This window comes from Panthera leo, chromosome B1 (assembly GCF_018350215.1).
Source record: "Panthera leo isolate Ple1 chromosome B1, P.leo_Ple1_pat1.1, whole genome shotgun sequence".
Classification (NCBI taxonomy): Eukaryota; Metazoa; Chordata; class Mammalia; order Carnivora; family Felidae; genus Panthera; species Panthera leo.
Window position 1 is genome coordinate 199,275,326 of NC_056682.1, and position 21,892 is coordinate 199,297,217.

The 21,892-nt window shown below is 49.0% G+C and overlaps 1 protein-coding gene across 12 annotated transcripts in view; it reads left to right on the top strand.

The window, feature by feature from the left end:
* The window catches only part of STK32B (serine/threonine kinase 32B), a 404,839-nt gene that overhangs the window by 314,193 nt on the left and 68,754 nt on the right, over positions 1 to 21,892 (top strand). For all 12 annotated transcript variants that reach the window (XR_006202037.1, XM_042936913.1, XM_042936916.1 and 9 more), the window contains one exon: positions 5,966 to 6,003. Coding sequence is in view for 11 of the 12 variants with exons in the window: in XM_042936913.1 (XP_042792847.1) it covers positions 5,966 to 6,003 (38 nt within the window). In the remaining variant the exon portion in view is untranslated. The remainder of the gene's footprint in view (positions 1 to 5,965; positions 6,004 to 21,892) is intronic.

Below are 21,892 nucleotides of genomic sequence, written 5' to 3' on the forward strand. Positions count from 1 at the left end.
AGAAGGGGGTAGGTGCAAAGCCCTGAGAGAGCACCTTTAGCATCAGAGGAGGCCATGGTCCCTGCAAGCATTTTGGGGCTTATGCTCCGTGAGCCACGGCCACCTCCTCCCCCATCCCCACCCCCCAAATAAGGTCACGCCAGGCCTTACAAGATCGCTTTAACATTCGCTGTTCTGGCTCCTTTTTTTTTTTAATGCTTATTTATTTTGGGGAGAGAGAGAGAGAGTGTGAGCGGGGGAGGGGCAGACAGAGAGGGAGACACAGAATCCGAAGCAGCTCCAGGCTCCAAGCTGTCAGCCCAGACCCGATGCGGGGTGCAAACCCATGAACTGCGAGATCATGACACAAGCCGAAGTTGGACACTTAACTGACTTAGCCACCCAGGCGCCCCTCTCCATTCTTGACAAGTACTTAGTTCCCCTTTTCTTTTTTTTTTTTAGCATGAAATTTACTGTCAAATTGGTTTCCATACAACACTCAGTGCTCACCAACAGGTGTCCTCCTCAATGCCCATCACCCGCTTTCCCCTCCCTCCCACCCCCCATCAACCCTCAGTTTATACTCAGTTTTTAAGAGTCTCTTACGGTTTGGCTCTCTCCCTCTCTAATTCCTTCCCCTCCCCCACGGTCTTCTTTTAAGTTTCTCAGGATCCACATAAGAGTGAAAGCATACGGTATCTGTCTTTCTCTGTATGATTTATTTCACTTAGCATAACACTCTCCAGTTCATCCATGTTGCTACAAAAGGCCAGATTGCATTCTTTCTCATTGTCACGTAGTATTCCATTGCATATACAAACCACAATTTCTTTATCCATTCATCAGTTGATGGACATTTTAGCTCTTTCCATAATTCGGCTGTTGTTGAAAGTGCTGGGGTACAAGTGCCCCTATGCATCAGCACCCCTGTATCCCTTGGGTAAATTCCTAGCAGTGCTATTGCTGGGTCATAGGGTAGATCTATTTTTAATTTTTTGAGGAACCTCCACACTGTTTTCCAGAGTGGCTGCACCAGTTTGCATTCCCACCAGCAGTGCAAAAGGGTTCCCGTTTCTCCACATCCTCTCCAGCATCTATGGTCTCCTGATATGTTCATTTTGGCCACTCTGACTGGCGTGAGGTGATATCTCGGTGTCGTTTTGATTTGTATTTCCCTGATGAGGAGTGACATTGAGCATCTTTTCATGTGCCTGTTGTCCATCTAGATGTCTTCTTTAGAAAAGTGTCTATTCATGTTTTCTGCCCATTTCCTCACTGGATTATTTGTTTTTCAGGTGTGGAGTTTGGTGAGTTCTTTATAGATTTTGGATGCCAGCCCTTTGTCTGATATGTCATTTGCAAATATCTTTTCCCATTCTTTCGGTTGCCTTTTAGTTTTGTTGATTGTTTCCTTTGCAGTGCAGAACCTTTTTATCTTCATGAGGTCCCAATAGTTCACTTTTGCTTTTAATTCCCTTGCCTTTGGAGATGTGTCTAGTAAGGAATTGCTACGGCTGAGGTCAGAGAGGTTTTTTCCTGCTTTCTCCTCTAGGGTTTTGATGGTTTCCTGTCTCACATTCAGGTCCTTTATCCATTTTGAGTTTATTTTTATGAATGGTGTAAGAAAGTGGCCTAGTTTCATTCTTCTGCATGTTGCTGTCCAGTTCTCCCAGCACCATTTGTTAAAGAGACTGTGTTTTTTCCATTGGATATTCTTGCCTGCTTTGTCAAAGATTAGCTGGCCATACTTTTGTGGGTCCAATCCTGGAGTCTCTAGTCCATTGGTCTATGTGTCTGTTTTTGTGCCAATACCATGCTGTCTTGATGATTACAGCTTTATAGTAGAGGCTGAAGTCTGGGATTGTGATACCTCCTGCTTTGGTCTTCTTCAGTATTACTTTGGCTATTCATAGCTGAGAACTTCCCTGATCTGGGGAAGGAAAAAGGCATGAAATCCAAGAGGCACAGAGAACACCCTTCAGAGGTAACTTGAATTGGTCTTCTACACAACATATCATAGTGAAACTGGCAAAATACAAGGATAAAGAGAAAATTCTGAAAGCAGCTAGGGATAAATGCGCTGTAACATATAAAGGGAGACCGATAAGACTAGTGGCAGACCTATCTACTGAAACTTGGCAGGCCAGAAAGGAATGGCAAAAAATCTTCAATGTGATGAACAGAAAAAATATGCAGCCGAGAATCCTTTATCCAGCAAGTCTGTCATTCAGAATACAAGGAGAGAGAAAGGTCTTCCCAAACAAACAAAAACTGAAGGAATTCATCACCACTAAACCAGCCTTACAAGAGATCCTAAGGGGGATTCTGTGAGTGAAATGTTGCAAGGACCATAAAGGACCAGAGACATCACTACAAGCAGGAAACCTACAGACATGACAATGACTCTAAACCTGTATCTTTCTATAATAACACTGAATATAAATGCACTAAATGCTCCAATCAAAAGACATAGGGTATCAAAATGGATTTTTTAAAAAAGACCCATCTATTTGCTGTCTACAAGAGACTCATTTTAGATCTGAGGACACCTTCAGATTGAAAGTGAGGGGGTGGAGAACGATCTATCATGCTATTGGAAGTCAAAAGAAAGATGGAGTAGCCATACTTATATCAGACAAACTAGACTTTAAAGACTGTAACAAGGGATGAAGAAGGGCATTATATATTAATTACAGGATCTATCCATCAGGAAGAGCTAACAATTATAAATGTCTATGTGCCGGATACGGGAGCCCCCAAATACATAAAACAATCACAAACATAAGCAACCTTATTGATAAGAATGTGGTAATTGCAGGGGACTTTAATACCCCACTTACATGGGATCTAGATGGCTAGATCATCTAGACACAGGATCAATAAAGAAACAAGGGCCCTGAATGATACATTGGATCAGATGGACTTGACAGATATATTTAAAACTCTGCATCCCAAAGCAACAGAATATACTTTCTTCTCAAGTGCACGTGGAACATTCTCCAAGATAGATCACATACTGGGTCACAAACCAGCCCTTAATGAGTATAAAAGAATTGAGATCATAGCATGAACACTTTCCGACCACAATGCTATGAAACTTGAAATCAACCACAGGAAAAAGTCTGGAAAACCTCCAAAAGCATGGAGGTTAAAGAACACCCTACTAAAGAATGAATGGGTCAACCAGACAATTAGAGAAGAAATTAAAAAATATATGGAAACAAAGGAAAATGAAAATACAACCATCCAAACGCTTTGGGATGCAGCGAAGGCAGTCCTGAGAGGAAAATACATTGCAATCCAGGCCTATCTCAAGAAACAAGAAAAATCCCAAATACAAAATCTAACAGCACACCTAAAGGAACTAGAAGCAGAACAGCAAAGAAACCCCAAATCCAGAAGAAGAAGAGAAATAATAAAGATCAGAGAAGAAATAAACAATATAGAATCTAAAAAAAACTGTAGAGCAGATCAATGAAACCAAGAGTTGGTTTTTTGACAAAATAAACAAAATTGATAAACCTACAGCCAGGCTTCTCAAAAAGAAAAGGGAGATGACCCAAATAGATAAAATCATGAATGAAAATGGAATGATTACAACCAATCCCTCAGAAATACAAGCAATTATCAGGGAATACTATGAAAAATTATATGCCAACAAACTGGACAACCTAGAAGAAATGGACAAATTCCTAGGCACCCACACACTTCCAAAACTCAAACAGGAAGAAATAGAAAACTTGAACAGACCCTTAACCAGCAAAGAAATTGAATCAGTCATCAAAAATCTCCCAACAAATAAGAGTCCAGGACCAGATGGCTTCCCTGGGGAATTCTACTCTACCAGACATTTAAAGCAGAGATAATACCTATCCTTCTCAAGCTGTTCCAAAAATTAGAAAGGGAAGGAAAACTTCCAGACTCATTCTATGAAGCCAGCATTACTTGGATTCCTAAACCGGACAGAGACCCAGCAAAAAAAGAGAACTATAGGCCAATATCCCTGATGAATATGGATGCAAAAATTCTCAATAAGATACTAGCAAATCGAATTCAACAGCATGTAAAAAGAATTATTCACCATGATCAAGTGGGATTCATTCCTGGGCTGCAGGGCTGGTTCAACATTCGCAAATAGTTCCCCTTTTCTCGAGAGCCCTACTGGGAGGCGCCGTGTGTGGGTACCAAGTGTTTGTTGGTTTGAAGCACAAACCCTTGACCCTGGGTCTTCTGCCCTTTGTTTTAATTTCATAAGTTTTCAAGCTTATCCTTCCCATGGGGACTCCATGAATCATCTCTGTCCACTGTGGATGTTTTGTGAACTCGGCAGTGGTGGGGGCAGGGTGGTAAATTCCATTTTCAGAATGCTCATCAATATTCAAGGCTCGAAAAGTCACAGTGGAACTAAAAGTTTAAATATATAGGTTGAGTGTTTCTTTCATCCCCAAAGCCATAGACACTGCACTGCATGATTACAAATAACCAGCGTCTGTTTTCAGGTACAGTTACTAGTTGATAAACTCAGGAACAAATGTTTCCTATTTTGAAGCAAGTTGTTATTAGTCTCAGAGGATTGGACATTTATCATAAATGAATGAGTGGGGTTTGCATTTCTAAAGGCTGTGGTTTTAATACCGAGCTTCGGGGAGTGTATGCATGTTCATGATAAGTACATCGGGGCTGAAGATGTCAATTGAGTTTCTCAAAGGCTTTTGTTGTTGTTGTTGTTACATTTATTCTTCCATTCCTCCCTGATCCGTGTTTCCTGTGTGTTGACAAAGACTCCTTCTCCTCAACCAAACTTCATGCAGGCTCTTCTGAGTTCTTCTGCAACTCGTCCTCCGCTTTCGGGCTTTGTTGTTCCCCTTTGCGTTGTCCAGTCTTAGGGAGGACCGTGATGTTGGTTTTGCCAGAAGCGTCCATCCTCCACATCTGGTCAGGTGCCTCATCCTCCAGGTGATGTCCAGTGCCCCAGCCTGCCTTTGGCAAGAGTCCTCTAGCGGGTGGCTTTACCCAGAATCCCCCTCCCTTGATGTTTCCAGTTAGTAACTTTGCATCCATGACCCCCACCTGCTCCTTGGCTGTAAATTCCCACTTTGTCCGTGATGCGTTCGGAATTGAGGCCAGGTCTCCCCTGCTGCAGTTGTCGTGAGTATAGTCTGTTCTTGCACTCTGACTACTGTCCAGCTCTGATTTTTCTCTGACAGAGTCTACTGACGACAGGCATCGTGCTAGGCACGTGGTGCAGAGGTGAAGAAGGCAAGCTCGTGCCTTGAATAAGCATGACTTGGAGTAGGAAGCCCTCCGCTCTAATGGCGAGGTTCGGCAGAACTTTCCAGAAAGTCGCCCGCCCCCACCCTAAAAAAGACCAGCAAACTTTCTCCCCAGAGGATCAGATAATAAACGTTTTAGGCTTTCGGGGCCACATCAGTCTCTGTAGTACATCCTTTTGGTTTTGCTTTTTGTGCGTGTTTTGTTTTTATGACTCCTGAGAGATGTAAAAGCCCTTCTTAGCCTCGCAGGCTGCACAAAAACTGGCTGAGGGCTGGGTGTGGCTGATCTCTGACCTAAACAAGTTGACAGTCTTCCTGAACATCCTTCCCGTGTCTGTAGAGCAGAGACCGTCACCCCCAGGGGGGTTACATAGCAAGGTGGGAGGGCTACAGTCCATCAGGAGGGGGGAGCGTCTATGCAGGTGCTCAATGAGCAGATACTCCTAGGAGTCTCAAAACCAGAAATTGTCAAGAACATTCAGGAAGAAGGTATTCCCACAGTCGACTTGCAGTTCCAGGAAACGAGAAGGAAGCAAGAGCACAGGTGCTCTGTCATCCTAGTAATTACTCCCCTGCCCCCTGAGATGTCGTGCCAAGGGAGAGACAGGCACGCTGGGTGTTGTCAGGCGTTCGTCCCCAAGTGTCATGTTTGTTATGTGTTCATCAATAGACTCCAGGAATCACATTTTCAGCCTCTTTGTTTTCTCTTACAGAGACATCAAGCCAGACAACATACTGCTGGATGAACACGGTAAGCCTGTTACGTGTGTTTTATAGGGACACTTGCAGCGGGGAGTCTGAGGCTCTGGGAAACCGGGGTCCTGGGGCGTTGGATTTGAGGGTTGGCTAGAAAGCCTTTTTTTGGTTTAATTCTGGTGGGTGAACATCTGTGTAATTTCCAGTCCGTGTCCTGAGCAGTGAGCCGAGCCCAACGTATTTGAAGGTTTCATGGCCGACCGCATAGCTGTTCTTGTCCTGATGTGAGGAGGACGGGGCAGAGGTGGGAATGGGATGTAGGGCTGGAGAGCTCCCCCACCTGTGGACCTGCGGCTTCAGGAAATGTGCTTACCTCTCCGAGCCTCAAGCTCGTCTTCTGTAAAACATAAAATGGTGTCCGCCTTCCAGATTCTCACGGAGATCAAAGGGCATCATGTGTGCCTCGCAAGCCAGAAATCCGTAATCCGTAATCCACCACGCTTTCCTTCATCCTGGCTTCTCGAGCTTCCATGTGCGTGTAGACCCTGATTCAGTAAGTCTCAGGTGGGGCCCGGATTCTGCATTTTAAGAGCTCCCGGGTGAAGCCAACGCTGCTGGTCGGTGGACCCCATTTGGAGAAGGAGGGCTGTCTATGTCCAACTTTGGTCCCTGGGAGTCTCTGCGGAGACTTGGTAAGAATTAAAGGCCATTCCCTGTCTTGCTTCGGCAGGCCTGGGCCTCTGTGCTTTGGCTCACTCCCAGGGATGTGACGCCCATCAGAGTCGGCCCGTAAGTCCAGGGCGTGGCCCAACAATGCACAGTTCGGCCGATCTGACAGTCACCTGTAGCCTTGAACGCTGACTTTGCTGACATGGCTTTGGGGGCTCAGCCCCCAAGGGCTTTGGGGAAGACGGGGTGGAGTCAGCAGCTGGGGAGTTTTCTGAGGTGCTCCTGTGTCGTGCAGGGGTGAGACTGCTGCCTCTTCCACGCAGCTCCTCCCAGCCTCCCTCCCCGACCCCAGGAGGTGGAGGCTGTGGCTCCTTCTAGAAGCCTCTCTGGAAGCCTGTTTGTGTCACCGGTGAGGCTCAGGGAATCCTACCTCGTTGTGTAAGCTCCTTGGTATCAGGAGGTGGAGAGCAGAGCAGGAGCGGTGGAACCTGGGCTCGAACCTCCTGCCAGAAGCTGAAACCGGCCTGGGTGCTTTGGGGCGGTGGGTTGAAATGCCTGTGCTCCGGCCCGGAGGGTCAGTGATGACCTCAAGACACCAGGGGGCCTGGGCAGAGCTGAGGATACAGATCGCGGCTCCAGTTAGTGCATACCAGTCAGGATCCCCGGATGTGGAGCTCAGCTGACCCCCCGGCTCTCCGTGTGTCTTCGGCAAGTTACTCCACCTCTGTGAGCCCTGGCTTTCCCAGCGGTGAGGCAGAAGCGGGGCGGCGTGGCGGGCACGGTGACCGTGGAAGACAGACAGTGAGGGTCCGCCCCTGTCACGCCAGCAGGACCTAAAAGGTGCTCCCTCAACAGCTCCCTGCCCCTTCTCTGCTCAGGGCAGCGTGGGTGGGATCACAGAGGCAGGTGAACACGACTTAACCGGAAGAACTCAGCCATTTTATCTGTGAGGAAATGAGACCCAGGCCTGTGCGACTCCACAGTTCATACGTGATCGGGCCACTGGTTCCTGTAGCCACTGCGCGCAAAGACACAGGCGTGCAGCCTTCCCTGTGTCTCCTTGTTCCTGAGCTCTGGATCTCCATCCATCCCTCTCCTCCTTCCCTTTGACGCTCATTCTCAGCTCTCCACTCGGCCCCTTTCCCCTCTCCTTCCAGACCAGGCCTACCCCCCCCCAGATCTCTGAGCGCCCCATTCTTCACCCCTCCCACATGGTTTCACGTGTCCTGACCCTGCCTCTGGCTTTGCAGCATCCCACACACTCCCCAAGGGCCTGTGGACCGACCTTCTTGACCCTACTCTAAGCTCCTGTTTCACAGGGCCGTCTCCTCTTGGTGTTGAGACCCAGCGCTGAAACACTACTTCATACTAAAGAGTGAATGACGCCTTCCCCCACCTCCAACTTTTAACATTCCTTTTAACTGCCTTTTCAGGCAGTGCAGGAGGGAAGTCGAGGAGCGGGGAATTCTCTACAAAACACACAGGTCTTCTCCCTAAGAGCCTGTGGTCATGGTCCCTCTTTTCCTGATTTACATTAGGAGCCACTCGTCAGCTTTTTTTCCCTCTTAGTTATTGTTGCCTTTAACTGTACTGAGGTGTGACTGGCAAAGAAGACTTGTATATGCTGAGGTTGCACAATGTGATTTTTTTAAAGGTGTACAACATGGTGCTTTAATGTAGGTATACATTTTGAAATGATTAGCCCAGTCACGTTAATTAACATATCCATCACCTCATCTTTGTATTTTGTGTATGGTAACATTTAAGATTCACCTTCTTAGCTGAGTTCAAAAATACAATCGAGTGTTCCGAGCCACAGTCTCCAGGATGAACATTAGATCCCCTAACCTTGTGCTAATTGCATTACAAAAAAAAGTTTACAAAACGGATGCTCGTGTTGCTATTTAAAGAGTCTGACCGTGGATCTCATCGACTGTTTTCCCCGTTGGCTGTGTTTACAATGGAATATAAACATAATGAAACACACGCATTCACAGTTTCTTAATAACGTTCAAGTTCTGCTGGTTACACAAAATCCGAGGCTCTCGTGCGAGCTTTTCTGCTCCCTCAGTGTCTCCTATGCTTTCTGATCCTTCAGACTGGGTTTAATCCTTCCAGACAGGCACTGGCATTCTGTCCTGAGACTTGGGGTCTCTGGGCCAGCAGCAAAGGCAGAGACAGATCATACCTGGAGCAAAATGAAGTTGAAGGCAGGTAGAACATCTTAGGGGAGTGCGGGGAGGAGTGTCGGGCGTGTGTTAGGCCTGAGGACAAACAGCTCAAGGAAATGGGGTCTTAAAGTTGCAAAGGGGACGGGGAGGGGGAGGGTTACGTCCTTCTCTATTGGGAAAATAATGCTGCGCAATCAATAACCGCATGACTTTAATGCACAAACAGGAAGCATCTAGTAAGCTCTTACAGGCAGGGTTCCATCCTAAGACTGAGGTCAGGTGGGGTCAGCCAGGCTGGTGACGTTGGCCGTGCTCACGCCTGAGGGTTGCCTGCTTCCGGCTGGCACATCCCGGCCTTGGCCGGGCAACTCAGCCCTGCCCCTCCGGGCTCTCCCTCCAGCAGCCCAGCCCCGCGTGGCCTCTCAAGGCTGCAGTAGAAACAGGGGCACGGAAAGCCCGGCCCCTCGAGCTCACCCCTGTGTCACATTGTGAGTCTTGCCACCTGAGTCTTTCCCGGGCTTCGCCAAAGACGAGCAAAGAGTCAAGCGTCAGAAAACCCTGCCTTTCTGCCTGGGTGTCCCTGAGGGCCCTGGTTCGGCATTCGCTGCTGTTGACTGAGTTCTGGAAAGCGACACCTTCACTTTTGCGCACCTGCCACAGGCTGCCCGTCGAGCCAGGTGATCCAAAGGACATAGGCCGAGCCCCACCCACGGAAGTGATTCCTCTTGCAGGAGACGGTGGTGCGTGGGGGGATTTTCAAGGTACCTGGTGGTTCTGAGGTCAGTGCTGGGCCAGGGCAGGGGCCGGGCCGTGCGAAAGCGGAGGGACTGGGCTGCGGGCTTCCTGGGTCCTGCTGTGTGTGTGGGGGGGGGGGTGGTTCACAGGGCACTTGGGGGTGAGTGGGGACGCTCCGCTGCCGGAGGCCATGAGACCCCACACAGTTCACACTTTCACAACTGGCGGTGGAGGGTGGAGCTCGTGTGGGCAGGAGACACCTGCCCTCGATCTTGGGCATCAGGTGACAGCAGCCACGGCAGCCGAGTTTGCTTTCCTCTCCTTGTATTAACCGTGCCTTTTCTTCCTGACTTCTGATGCCCGACTTCTTCACACTCAGGGCCACTATCACCTGCCCCAATCACCCCAGGGCCAGGCCCCAGACGAGCAGAGACGGTCCCTGCACCCCAGAGCTGCTGAAATCATACAGGCCGACCAGTCCTAACCCTGCCTGCCCTGCCTCACTCACTCCTTCCCACAGAAACCACCAGAAAGCCCCCTGCCCACGTTTTCGCCCTTCTCCCTCAGCCTCGCGGCCGACCCTGATCTCCTCCACGCGGCCCCCATGACGCGGTGGACCGCCTTCTCTTGGGTACGTCCAAGAACAAACTATCCTTTCAGTGGCAGTTGTCTCCTGGTCTGTTGGCTTTACTGTACCTCAGATGTCCCATTAATTGATGTATTTTAGAGCAGTCCTTAACTGAACTCGTCTCAAAGAATTCACCCTCCATTGCTGACATATTTATTGATGATTGTGAAGGGCACTCGCCGAAACGGTAGCAGGCAGGAGCACAGACTCTCCCTCTCCCTTGTCAAAACGCTTTCCAGGCTTCCTCCGTCGCCCCTGGAGGCAGAGACCCCAGGGCAGCAACAAGGTGGGCGCACGTTGTTTCCAAAGCCTCGGATCTGGAGACTGGAAAGCGGAGAAGGAAGTGTGGGGGGCCGGGGTCTTTCCAAGTCGGAGGGGCCATGGCGTGTCATTATGTAGACAGGGTCCCGAGCGTTTCAGGACGGAGTGCGGGAGTGGGGTTGAGATCTGCTCTGGGGGTCCTTGGGAGGTGGTAGGTAATGCGGTTCTTTTCAGAAGGGCCGCAGGGAAAGGTCGGTCCTCGTGCAGCACGGTGCCAGGGGAGAGTCGTTTAGCCTCAGCGCGGGAGTCTCTGAAAGCCCCCAGTACACAGCCCCTGTCTCAGTTTCCTACGGCTGCTGCAACAAAGTCCCACAGATGGAGAGGCTCCAACAGCAGAAATGTATTTTCTCCTACTGTTGGAGGCTGGAAGTCCAAGGTCAAGGTGGGGACGGGGCTGTGTCCCCTCTGAGGCACCAGGGACGGTCCGTTCCTGTTCTCTCCGTGAGCTTCTGCCGGTCCCCGGGCTGGGGCAGCGTAATTCCAAACTCCACATGGCATTCTCCCCAGGTGCATGTCTGTGTGCAAGAACACCAGGCTTACTGGATCAGGGGCCCACCCCACCCGCTTCCGTGTGACCTCGTCTTAACCGGTTACATCTGCCATGGCCCTACCCAAATGGAGTCACCTCCTGAACTAACGGGAGTTAGGACTTCAACATACGAATTTGGAGGGTGGGGGAACATCGCAGCCCCATCGTCTCCGTATGGGATTTTAACAAATGAAAAATAAAGCAAGGAGGTGGCAGATAGGGGCCAAGATATCACCTCTTTGCTGACAAAAGCTTGACTTTGTGCGAGTCAAAAGGGCTTCCTTCTCCAAGACCCCAGCGAGGGGAAGATTCACCTCCCAGATCCCCACCCACGTGGGGTAAGAGACTGTTCATATAAGACCAGCAGAGGGGCCTGCATCTGCCCGGGCAGAGCTAAACTGAGTAAAGCTAGTTTGTTCATCCCAAAATGACCCTTCACATAACCTCTGTTCCTCCCTTGGGGGACAGTGAGGAAGGGGTGGAGGAGGGCCAAGGGTCTACGGACGTGAGATCCTTCCTTGTGACATCATGAGTTTCTAGGTCTCTGGGGACACGGGGTCCAAATTCCTGCTCTGCCTGGTGATCCCCTAATTGCTCCTGGTTTCCAGAACAGTGTTGGACACCGGGCTGAGGCCCACGTGGCCTGGCCCCCGGCTTCAGGGTGCACATGTGTGTGGAGGGGAGGCTTTCGTCCTGGAGTGAGTCCAGGAGGGTGACCTGTGGGGATAGCGGCGACCTGGCCATCCCCTGACCTGGAGGGAAGGCAGCTCCGTCGCTGGCCAGCAGCACACCCCTTGTGCACACACCGGTCTGGGCGGCAGTGCCCTCGCGAGAAAGCGGCTTGGTGAAGAAGGGGGGTGGTGAGCCTCGGGGTCAAACCCGCCTGGGGCTTGGATTCTGGCTCTAAGACCTCGGGCTGGACACTCAGTTCCTAGCTGCTCACACCAGTGATGAGGCCACCTTAACAAAAGTCCTGCCTCCGCGAAGACCCCTGTCTGTCCAGCTCGTCCATCCTTTGGCTTTGCCCCAAACAGCTGACCTCTGCTTTCTTTCCACCTTCCAAACCTCTCCTGAGCGCAGCTCGCTGGCAGAACACAAATCTCATCCAGAACCCAAGGTGTAAGAGAGTCAGGAAATGTGGATCTCCCCTCTCTCTGGCCCTTGGGATACAGGAAGTAGCAAAGGACGGAGTGGAACGTGGTGAACGTAGCACAGTGTATGCGCTTGGCGAACCGCTAGTTGTACACCTGAAACGAATGGAACCTTGTGTGTTAGCCATGGGGAGGAAGGGAAGTAGGGAGGGAGGGAAAGAGAAGGGAAGGGAAGCGAAAAAGAAAAGCAAAGGGAAGAAAAGAGAGAGGGAGAGAGAGAAAGGAAAGAAGGAAGGAGAAGGGAGAGAAGAAAGAAAGAAAGAAAGAAAGAAAGAAAGAAAGAAAGAAAGAAAGAAAGAGAAAGAAAGGAAAGAAAGAGAAAGAAAGAGAAAAAGAAAGAAAGGAGAGAAAGAAAGAAAAGAAAGAAAGAAAGAAAGGAAAGAAAGAAAGAAAAGAAAAAAAGAAAGAGAGAGAAAGAGAAAAAGAAAGAAAGAAAAGAAAGAAAGAGAGAAAGAAAAAGAAAGAGAAGAAAGAGAGAGAGAAAGAGAAAGAAAAGAAAGAAGAAAAGAAAGAGAAAGAAAAGAAAGAGAAAGAAAGAAGAGAAAGAAAGAGAAAGAAAGAAAAGAAAAGAGAGAAAGAAAGAAAGGAAAGAAAGAAAAGAAAAAAGAAAGAAAGAGAAAGAGAAAGAAAGAAAAGAAAGAGAAAGAGAGAGAAAGAAAAGAAAGAAGAGAGAAAGGAAGAAAGAAAGAAAAAAAGAAAGAGAAAGAAAGAAAGCAAAGGAAGGGAGGGAGGGAGGAAGGAAGGAAAAGAAAGGCTGCTAAATGTCAGGAGATCATCGCCAGCCTGGTCCTACAGAGTCGTACAGAGCAGATCACAGCTGGAAAAGCACTATGAAAACCTCCCTATGAATGGTGTTCATTGTAATTAATTTATGTGATTGCATGAAATTACATGCCCAGCCAGAGTGTGGAAGGAGAGTGTGTTGGCCAAGTAGCCTTGGCTACCCTGCAGGGACTCACCCAGAAACCTGGTGGCTGGAGAGAAAAGAAGAAACAGAACCATGGAGAGAACCCCTCCACAGAAGCCTTGGGCGAGGTGGATTCCCTGGGGCATCAGATGAACCAGGCTGCAAATGCCGGGGAAGGCTTTACGAAGTCCCAGTCTATCCTGGGGGAAGTCCCTGAACTGGTCGGGGCGTGAGAGGGCCCCACATCTCCGCCACGGGCTCAGGAAATCCCAGAAGGCTGTTGGCTGCGCACAGCGGGGCCTGGAGCACACAGAAGGTTCTATGGCCCTGAATCCCCGCCCCATGACCAAGACACGGGAGGAGGTCAAATCAAAGAGGAAGAAAACCACACTTTCTTCTCATCAGGCAGACATGCTCTGAAACAGTCAGTCTTCCTGCTGCCGTCAGCCAGATGAAGCCTGGATAAGCTCGTGCCCTGGGATTTGATTTGGTTTCTTTTTTTTTTTTTTTTTTTTTTTTTAAATTTTTTTTTTTTTTCAACGTTTTTTATTTATTTTTGGGACAGAGAGAGACAGAGCATGAACGGGGGAGGGGCAGAGAGAGAGGGAGACACAGAATCGGAAACAGGCTCCAGGCTCCGAGCCATCAGCCCAGAGCCTGACGCGGGGCTCGAACTCACGGACCGCGAGATCGTGACCTGGCTGAAGTCGGACGCTTAACCGACTGCGCCACCCAGGCGCCCCTGATTTGGTTTCTTTTTCTCCCTTTCTTTCTTCTGTTGTCCTGCAGTAAGTCCGCTATGATCTCCGTGAAGATAAGGAGGAGGGGAGAGCGTGCGGGGTGTGTGATCCCAAGCGAAAGGTCAGGGCCAGAGTTCTGTCACAGTGACATCTCAGAAGCACAGTTATGATTAGCGGGTGCACCGGAGCCTGCCCTGGGGAGGGGGCTGCAGCCCACGGCCGTGGCTTCATCCGGCGGCTTCTGTTCCACAGCCCCAGTCTGGCCTCTGCTCAGGCATGATGTAGACCTTGCAAACCAGCGAAGGAAGAGACATGTTCACAAGAGACTTTGCTCCAAATCCAAGTCTCATGAAAGGGAAACGGGGGGAGGTGGGGGGGTAATGTGGAAGGTGGTCCCCTCTTGTGGACTGGACTGCCTTCCATTGTCACTCCAGGTCTAGCTCCCCCTGGTGGGCACTGCCTTAACACCCACTCCCGGGAATTCACAGGGAGGCGTGACGTCCAGGAGACAGATCTAGAGAGAAGTCACTGTGCTCCCAGACACAGCCTGCCATTCGGGGGTTGACTGTCCCCTCTGAGCAGCACCCCCAGGCGTGGGCTCATAGGTCCCAGTGAGATGAATGTGCTGCCCGGGTACATTTGGTTAATACCCACGTGGGGTCACTTCATTATAGGGGCCGAGAGGGGAGAAGGGAAGCAAGGGGCATGGCGGAACAGAAGTAGAAGTTTGTGCAGTGTAGCTGCGGAGGGGGTAAATGAAGATGCAGCGCATTTCACGAAGACTTTGGGTGGCTTTCCCCGGAACGGATCGGGAAGGTGCCAGAGCCGGCTTGCGAAGCGATAGTCATGGCACTGGTAACGCTCAGGTGACTCTGGGTGGTGACAAGGCAATTATGGCCCCAGTGAGGGACTGTGGGTGGGACGTCAGCACCGCTGACCATCCCCACCCCTAAGTTCACGACACAGATAACCGACACTGGGGTTTCAAGCCCCTCCCCGAGACATGCAGGCAGGGTGCGGGCCATAGACAGTTGCTGAAGGAATAAAGAAATGAGTGAGACTTGAAAGTCACATGGCTGTTGTGTGTTTTTATACTCAGAAAATAGCCCCGGTTACAACTCCTTATAGCAGCAGCTCTGACGTTAGCACTTGTGTTTACGGAAGTCACGGAGGGGGTGGCTGGTCCCACCAGCTGAGGTCAGGCTGAGAAAGTGACATTACTACAGTCATAGCAGCCAAAAGTTGACATGGGATGTCATCTACTCCTGTAAATATCACTCTAGGCAGTAAGGGGGGGAAAAGGGAACAGGATTTACTTACCGTATCTCTTTCATTCAGTCTCTCATTTGGTCAATCAGTCAGTCAGCAAACACTTGATGGGTTCCTTTCCCAGGACAGCCCTTTGCTAAGGTACTGGGGGCGGAGATGAACAAGGCAGGATTCCTGGCCTCAAGGGGGCGGACAAAGTGACAGATACGATGTGGTGGATGCTAGGGTGGACATGACATTGGAGGGCCGTGGAGGACCGGGGGGAGAGGCCTGAATCCGTCTGCTATGGACGGAATGCTGTGCCCCCTGCCCCCTGCTTAGAATTCATATGTTGAAGCCTTAACCCCAATGTGATGATACTCAGAGCTGGGGCCTTTGGAAGGTAACTGGATCCGGATGAGGTCATGAGGTTGGAGCCACCACCATGGGATCGGTGCCCTTATAAAGGGAGGAAGAGGACAGAGCCGTGCCTCTCCACCATGCGAGGTTACAGCAGGAAAGCAGCCATACAAACCAGGAAGAGGGCCGTCACCCTCGCCTCAGATTTCCAGCCTCCAGGACCGTGGCAAATAAATGTTTGAGGTTTCAGCCCACCCCCCACCCCCACCAGCCTATGATATTCTCATAGCAACCTGAGCAGACAAGACACAGTCAGAGATGCCACCCCCTGTGGTAGTGAGCTTCCTGCTGGTGGAAGGATACAAGCAGAGGGTAGATGCAAAGTCTCGGGGCAGGTTTTGAAGGATGAATGGAAGTCTGCCAGGCACAGGAGAGGGCCGAGCATTCCAACGGTGTCAAATGTGTGAGCTCCCTTGCATTCAGAGAAAGGAGGGAACCTTGGCTGCAGCATGGCTGCTGATTGTTGCTGCCACCATTAAAACTTTGCTAATGGGCCTCACACAACATCTTGAGCTCCTTCTCTTGCTGAGTTTTGAATGTTTTCGATTTATGGAAAGAAATAGCCTGAAACTCAGTTCATATTTGCCAAGTTTCTCGTAAATTTCCATTCTCCTGGGAAGGAACCCATAGGAGACCTCATATGGCACTAATTTTCACTTTCCCACATCTTTACTCGTTTGTTAAAGGAAGCCCAGTAGGGAGTTACAGCTCATCAATTAGCACTGTTGGGGGCGGGGGGGAGGGACCAGAAAGTGGAATTTGCTGTCTGTCGCACCTGCTGTGCGTGAGTCCCAGGTGAACCCCAGCAGGCCTGCCCAGAGCCCTCGCCCGCCCCGCCCCTGCAGAGGGCTGTCTGGTGCAGCTCTGCAGGGGGCAGCGGGGGGCAGAGGGAAACGCTCACCGACCAGGATGAGGCCTGAGACCAAGTCCAGCTTCCTCCCAGATCAGCTGTGTGACCTTGCACAGCACACTGGCCTCTGGGACTTAAGGTTACTCTCCTGTTAAAAAATGAGGGTAGTCAGACCTTCCTGACAAGCGTACTTCAAGGCTTACCGTGAGGTTTGGCACCGAGTCTGTTCCAGTCACGCGACCCTAAAAACCAGTGGCTCAAACTAGACAGGCTGCATTTTTCTCTTCCCCACTTTGGTGCTTGGCCCCATGTCCATTCACAGCAAAGCAATGTTCAAAAGTGAGTTGGATATGTGGCTCCTTCTCAAAACTCCCTCACTTGGAGTAAAAGCCACTGTCGTCTCCCCGGCCCTGGAGTCTTGCACAGTCTGCCCCACCCTGCCCTGTCTGAGCTCCTGTCCCCCTTCCTCTCTCTGGCGTTCTCACTGGCCCCTCGGAGGGGTCTGTATGTGTCTCAGCTTCTGCCAACTACGGTCTTCCCCTGATGGTCCAATGGCTTGCTTCCCCCTCAACCCCTGTCTTCTCAAATGTCATGTTCTCAGTCCCTAACTGCTTTGTTTAGTGCTTACAGCTACCCCACGATGTACTTACTAATATTAGTTCCACTCACCAGATGAGGGCCTGGAAGCTTCCAGAGTGAAATAACTTGCCCGAATCTCATAAGTGGCTGTGTCAACCATGATGCCCAGCCAGTCATGTATGGCAAAGAGGAACTCAAATAGTCCCAAGCAATGAAGAGTGTTTTTCAGCTTATACAGCTGAAATCCAGTGGAATGCGGCTTCAGGCAGGGTTTGATCAGGCTCTGGCACCATTTCTCATCTATGCTTGCAGCTCTACCTTCTCCATGGGTAGGCTTCATCTTCAGACTACCTTTCTCTATGGTAGCAAATGGCTTTTAACAGTTCTGGGGGTCCTATCCCCACCTTACACTGGCCAAAGACAGAATATTACTTTAGGTACCTCCTGAAAAAAAAAAAAAAGAACTGAAAAGTTTTCATTTCTTGAACTCCCTGGAAAATTATCTCCCCAGTTTTTAGGTCATGTGCATAATCCTGAGTCAAATGCTAAAGTGGAGGGTAAGGTCAACTTGACCCAAAGCCAGATGTACCGGGACCAATAATTGCTAAGACAGGAGGTAGGAGTGACCACAAACAGCATATGCCTACCAAAGGAGCCCAACCACTGGTTCTTAGGCAACCCAACTCCCAAGGCTGTGTTCTTAACCACTCTGCTCCAAGCCTCTTAACAAGGGAAAGAATGCCATCATTGTGTGCAGATAACGTGCTTCTATGCCTACAAACACCAAGACTCCACTTCAAGAGCTATCATTAAGAGACAAATGAACTGCTTTCCCAAGACTATAAAATAAAAGTAAACAAAATGGAAGTTCTTTTTTCTCTCTGTTAGAAGTCCATGATGTTCAGAGGGGCGGAGCCTCCTTCTATCTTGTTCCTCATCTGTGTGGCAAAGGATGTTCTCCCAAACCCACATAATAGGCAAATGGAAGGGAGGTGGGAGGAAGGAGGGAATGAGAATTCTTTCAAAGGAGATATCCTGGAAGTTCAAATATCATTCTGCTCGCCACCCTTTGGCCAGAAGCTGGTCCTGTAACCACAGCCAGCTGCAGGGGGGCTGGAAGTCAAGCCTTTAGCGGGGTAGCCCTGAACCCAGCTACCAATCCTAGTGCTGTCTGAGAAGGGAAGATGGGATTTTGAGAGGTAACCAAAGCTTTTGTGATGGAAGATTAACAGAGAAGCCAGTTGGAGATGAGGAAGCAAAACCCAGTAGCTTTTCTTTCTACCGAAAACAGCCAGGGAGAAAAAGAAACGGAAAATATCCTCGTTCAAAAAAGTGACCAAAACTACGTAATATCTGTCTACAAGCGAATGTACCCAGGAATTTACAGAGCGTAAATGAAGAGAACACTCAACATATTTTGAAGGAATCAAGCAAGATCTGGATGAAAAGCCGGGCATGACCCTGGGTGGAAAAACGACATGTGCACACTCCTCAAATGAATGTATACGTTAATGGAATTCCCATCACACTTCATGGAGGGATTTCCTAAAACCGGGCACAACTCGTCTCAGAAGAATAAATGCCTGAGAGTCACTACAAAAACACTGGAAGGAAACACGAGTGCAGGTGAGGCACTCCTATCGAATACTGTAACAGCCTACACATCTACTGTAATTAAACTGATCGAGTCCTGGCCCAGCGGTAAACAGTAGGTCAGTGGAACACAAGAGAGAATCCATAAGCCTATCTTTGTAAATGTAGAACTTGATAGAAAATGAGGGTCACATTACAAGTTATTGGGGAAGGTGAAATATTTCAACAAATATTGGTGAGACAACTGACCATCCATTTGTAAGAAATAAAATTAGAATGTTATAACAAATTATTCTATATGATTGGGAGATTTTTTTAATGTTTATTTATTTATTTATTTAGAGAGAGCGCAAGTAGAGAAGGGATAGAGAGAGAGACACACACAGAATCTGAAGCAGGCTCCAGGCTCCGAGCTGTCAGCACAGAGCCCGACGCGGGGCTCTAACTCACGGACCGCGAGATCATGACCTGAGCTGAAGTCAGACGCTCAACCGACTGAGCCACCCAGGCACCCCTGGAAGATTTCAACACAAAAGATCTAGAAGTATTCTAAGAAAATATAGAAGGTTGTACAAAATATTTGGGGGTGGAATAGGTTTCTGGAAAATTATAAGGACAATATACTCAAACTATAAAATTAACTTATTATTATTTAAATTTTTAAAACTTTCATGTGGCAAGAGGGACTGTCAGTAGAGTCTAAAGACAAACAACAAGCTAGGAGCAAATATTTGCAGTACACAGAGCACAGTGTAAATGTGTCTAAGAGACACAGCTCTTGTTGAAAATTGATTATTGGGGCCTGGATGGCTTAGCCGACTGAGCGTCCGACTCTCTGTCTCAGCTGGGGTCATGATCCCAGGATCATGCGATGGATGGAGTCCCACATCGGGCTCCGTGCTGAGCGTGGAGCCTGCTTAAGATTCTCTCTCCCGATCTCACAGCTCGTGAGTTCGAGCCCCACATCAGGCTCTGTGCTGACGGCTCGGAGCCCGGAGCCTGCTTCGGATTCTGTGTGGGTCTCTCTCTCTGCCCCTAACCCACTCTCATTCCGTCTCCGTCTCTCTCAAAAATAAACATTAAAAAAAATTGTTTTAAAAGATTCTCTTTTCCTCTGCCCCTCTCCCTGCCTCTCTCTCAAAATATTTTCCAAAAAAAATTTTTAAAAGAAAATCATTCAGGATTCTAGACAGTTCCCAGGGAGTTGGTAACTGATCATGTGAGAAATGTTCAGCGTCGGAGCGCCCGGGCAGCTCAGTCAGTTAAGCATCCAACTTCAGATCGGGTCTTGATCTCACCATTCGGAAGTTCGAGCCCAGATGGGGCTCTCTGCTGTCAGTGCAGAGGCCTCTTCCGATCATCTGCCTCCCTCTCCCTCTGCCCCTCCCCTGCTCATGCTCTCCATCTCTCAGAAATAAATAAAAACATTAAAGGAAAAAAAACCTTAAAAAAATGTGCAGCCTCATCTGCAGTGAGATACTACTATTCCTTGCCATGTGATTTGCAACAAGTAAAATCATTGAGAACAGTGCTGGTAACAATGCACGGAAATACTCACTCCCATATCCTGTTTAGAGTACCATAAATGACAACTTTAGAACATAATATGCAAACCCTTTGATCCTGCAGTCCCACTTGTGGGGATTTATCTGGTCAAATGAAAGTATCTGTATGTATGTAACGCTATGCTCAAGACCGCTAGGGCCGATACAGTCACAAGACAAACAAGTAAGTGACCCAAACTGCAAACCTATAGGGCGATTGGTGAATAAAATATGATACAACCACACTATGGGATGCTTTGCAGCTATAGGGCCACAATTTCTTATTTGAAACTCTTGGGGCCAGGTATGTTCTCGTATCTCGGAATTTTTCAGCTTAAAAATATATTTATGTTAAATAACATATACCTTAGTAATATGAAAAGAATATATGTCTAATAGATAAAAATACTTAAAAGCAACACATAGTATATATTATGTAACACCCCCATGGGGTTAAATGAATCACCAAGGGGGTCAAATATATTTGGTAATCAAATATATTAACATTTTATAGCAAAACATGAATATTCACCGTAAGTGGAATAAATAGAACTATGAAGGGAAGTTTCAGGTCAAGTTTTATCACCGAGTAATCACCAAAATTATTGGATTTCTTTCCAATGGAGAACAAGGGTAAGGCCGTTGAGGACAGACCTATGTACATAGACCTTTGAATGGAAAGATGTCATGATGCATGGCTAAATGCAAAAGTAACTTCTGGAACAGCCCATGGACTTTGATCTCATGACTGTAAGGACAAACCAATATGTGTGGAGACACGTATGCAGAAAAGGGAGAAAAGACAGAGAACCAGGTGACTCCGTGTGGTTACGAGCAGGGGTGGGGGAGCGGCTCAGATGCCCATTTACAGTCTTTGACTTATTCTAATCAGCTGGTGTCACTTTCATAATGCAAATACTAATATTTTTTAAAGAAAGGGAGAAGTGAAGGAAAACCAAATAAAAGCCATACTGGAGGGTTTCAGGGTCCTCTCCGTGTGGTGGCTCTGCATGGAAGCCTACAGGTGTGCGGGCAGAAATGACTGAGACCCTCCCGCGCCTCACTGTCAACAACGGGACTGTGGATTCGTTTGTTAGTATTAGAAATGGGCCTGGGAGGGGCACCTGGGTGGCTCAGTTGGTTGAGCGTCTGACTCTGGCTCAGGTCATGATCTCGCAGTTTGTGAGTTCGAGCCCCGCGTCAGGTTCTACACTGACAGCTTGGAGCCTGGAGCCTGCTTCTGATTCTGTGTCTCCCTCTCTCTGCCCCTTCCCTGCTTGTACTCTTTCTCTCTGTCTCTGTCTCTGTCTGTCTCTCTCTCTCTCTTTAAAAAATAAATAAAACGTTAAAAAAAAAAAAAGAAATGGGGCCTGGGCAGGTGCGGGGGGCGGACTGGCCCTGGCTGCAGAAGGTGGGGTTTGAGCCACACCAAGGCAGGATAACACAGCTATGAGCAAACACATACGAGAAACCACCCAACGTGTGTGCCAGCCGCTGTAGCATTTTGCTTTTCTTAATCCCTGCCTCCTCCCAGCCGCTCTCTGGGATGGGTATTTCGCTGCCACCCTCCCCACTTTACAGACGAGGAAGATGAGGCCCAGGGACACTAAGTGCCTTGCCCAAGATCAGACAACTAATCACAGCCCAGCTGAGACCCAAAGCAAGTCAGTGTGGCTCAGAGTCTGTGCCCACCGCTAGGCCGCGCTGCCTCCCTGCGGGTAGGACGTGGCACGGACGCCAAGTCCAGCCCCAGAGGCTGCGGCAGCTGCATGTTCTAAGGATGCCCCCTGGGTGGGCACATGCTGCGTCCGGCCTCAAGGGGTTCCCAGCAAGGGCCTGGCTAGATGACTTAAGCTTCA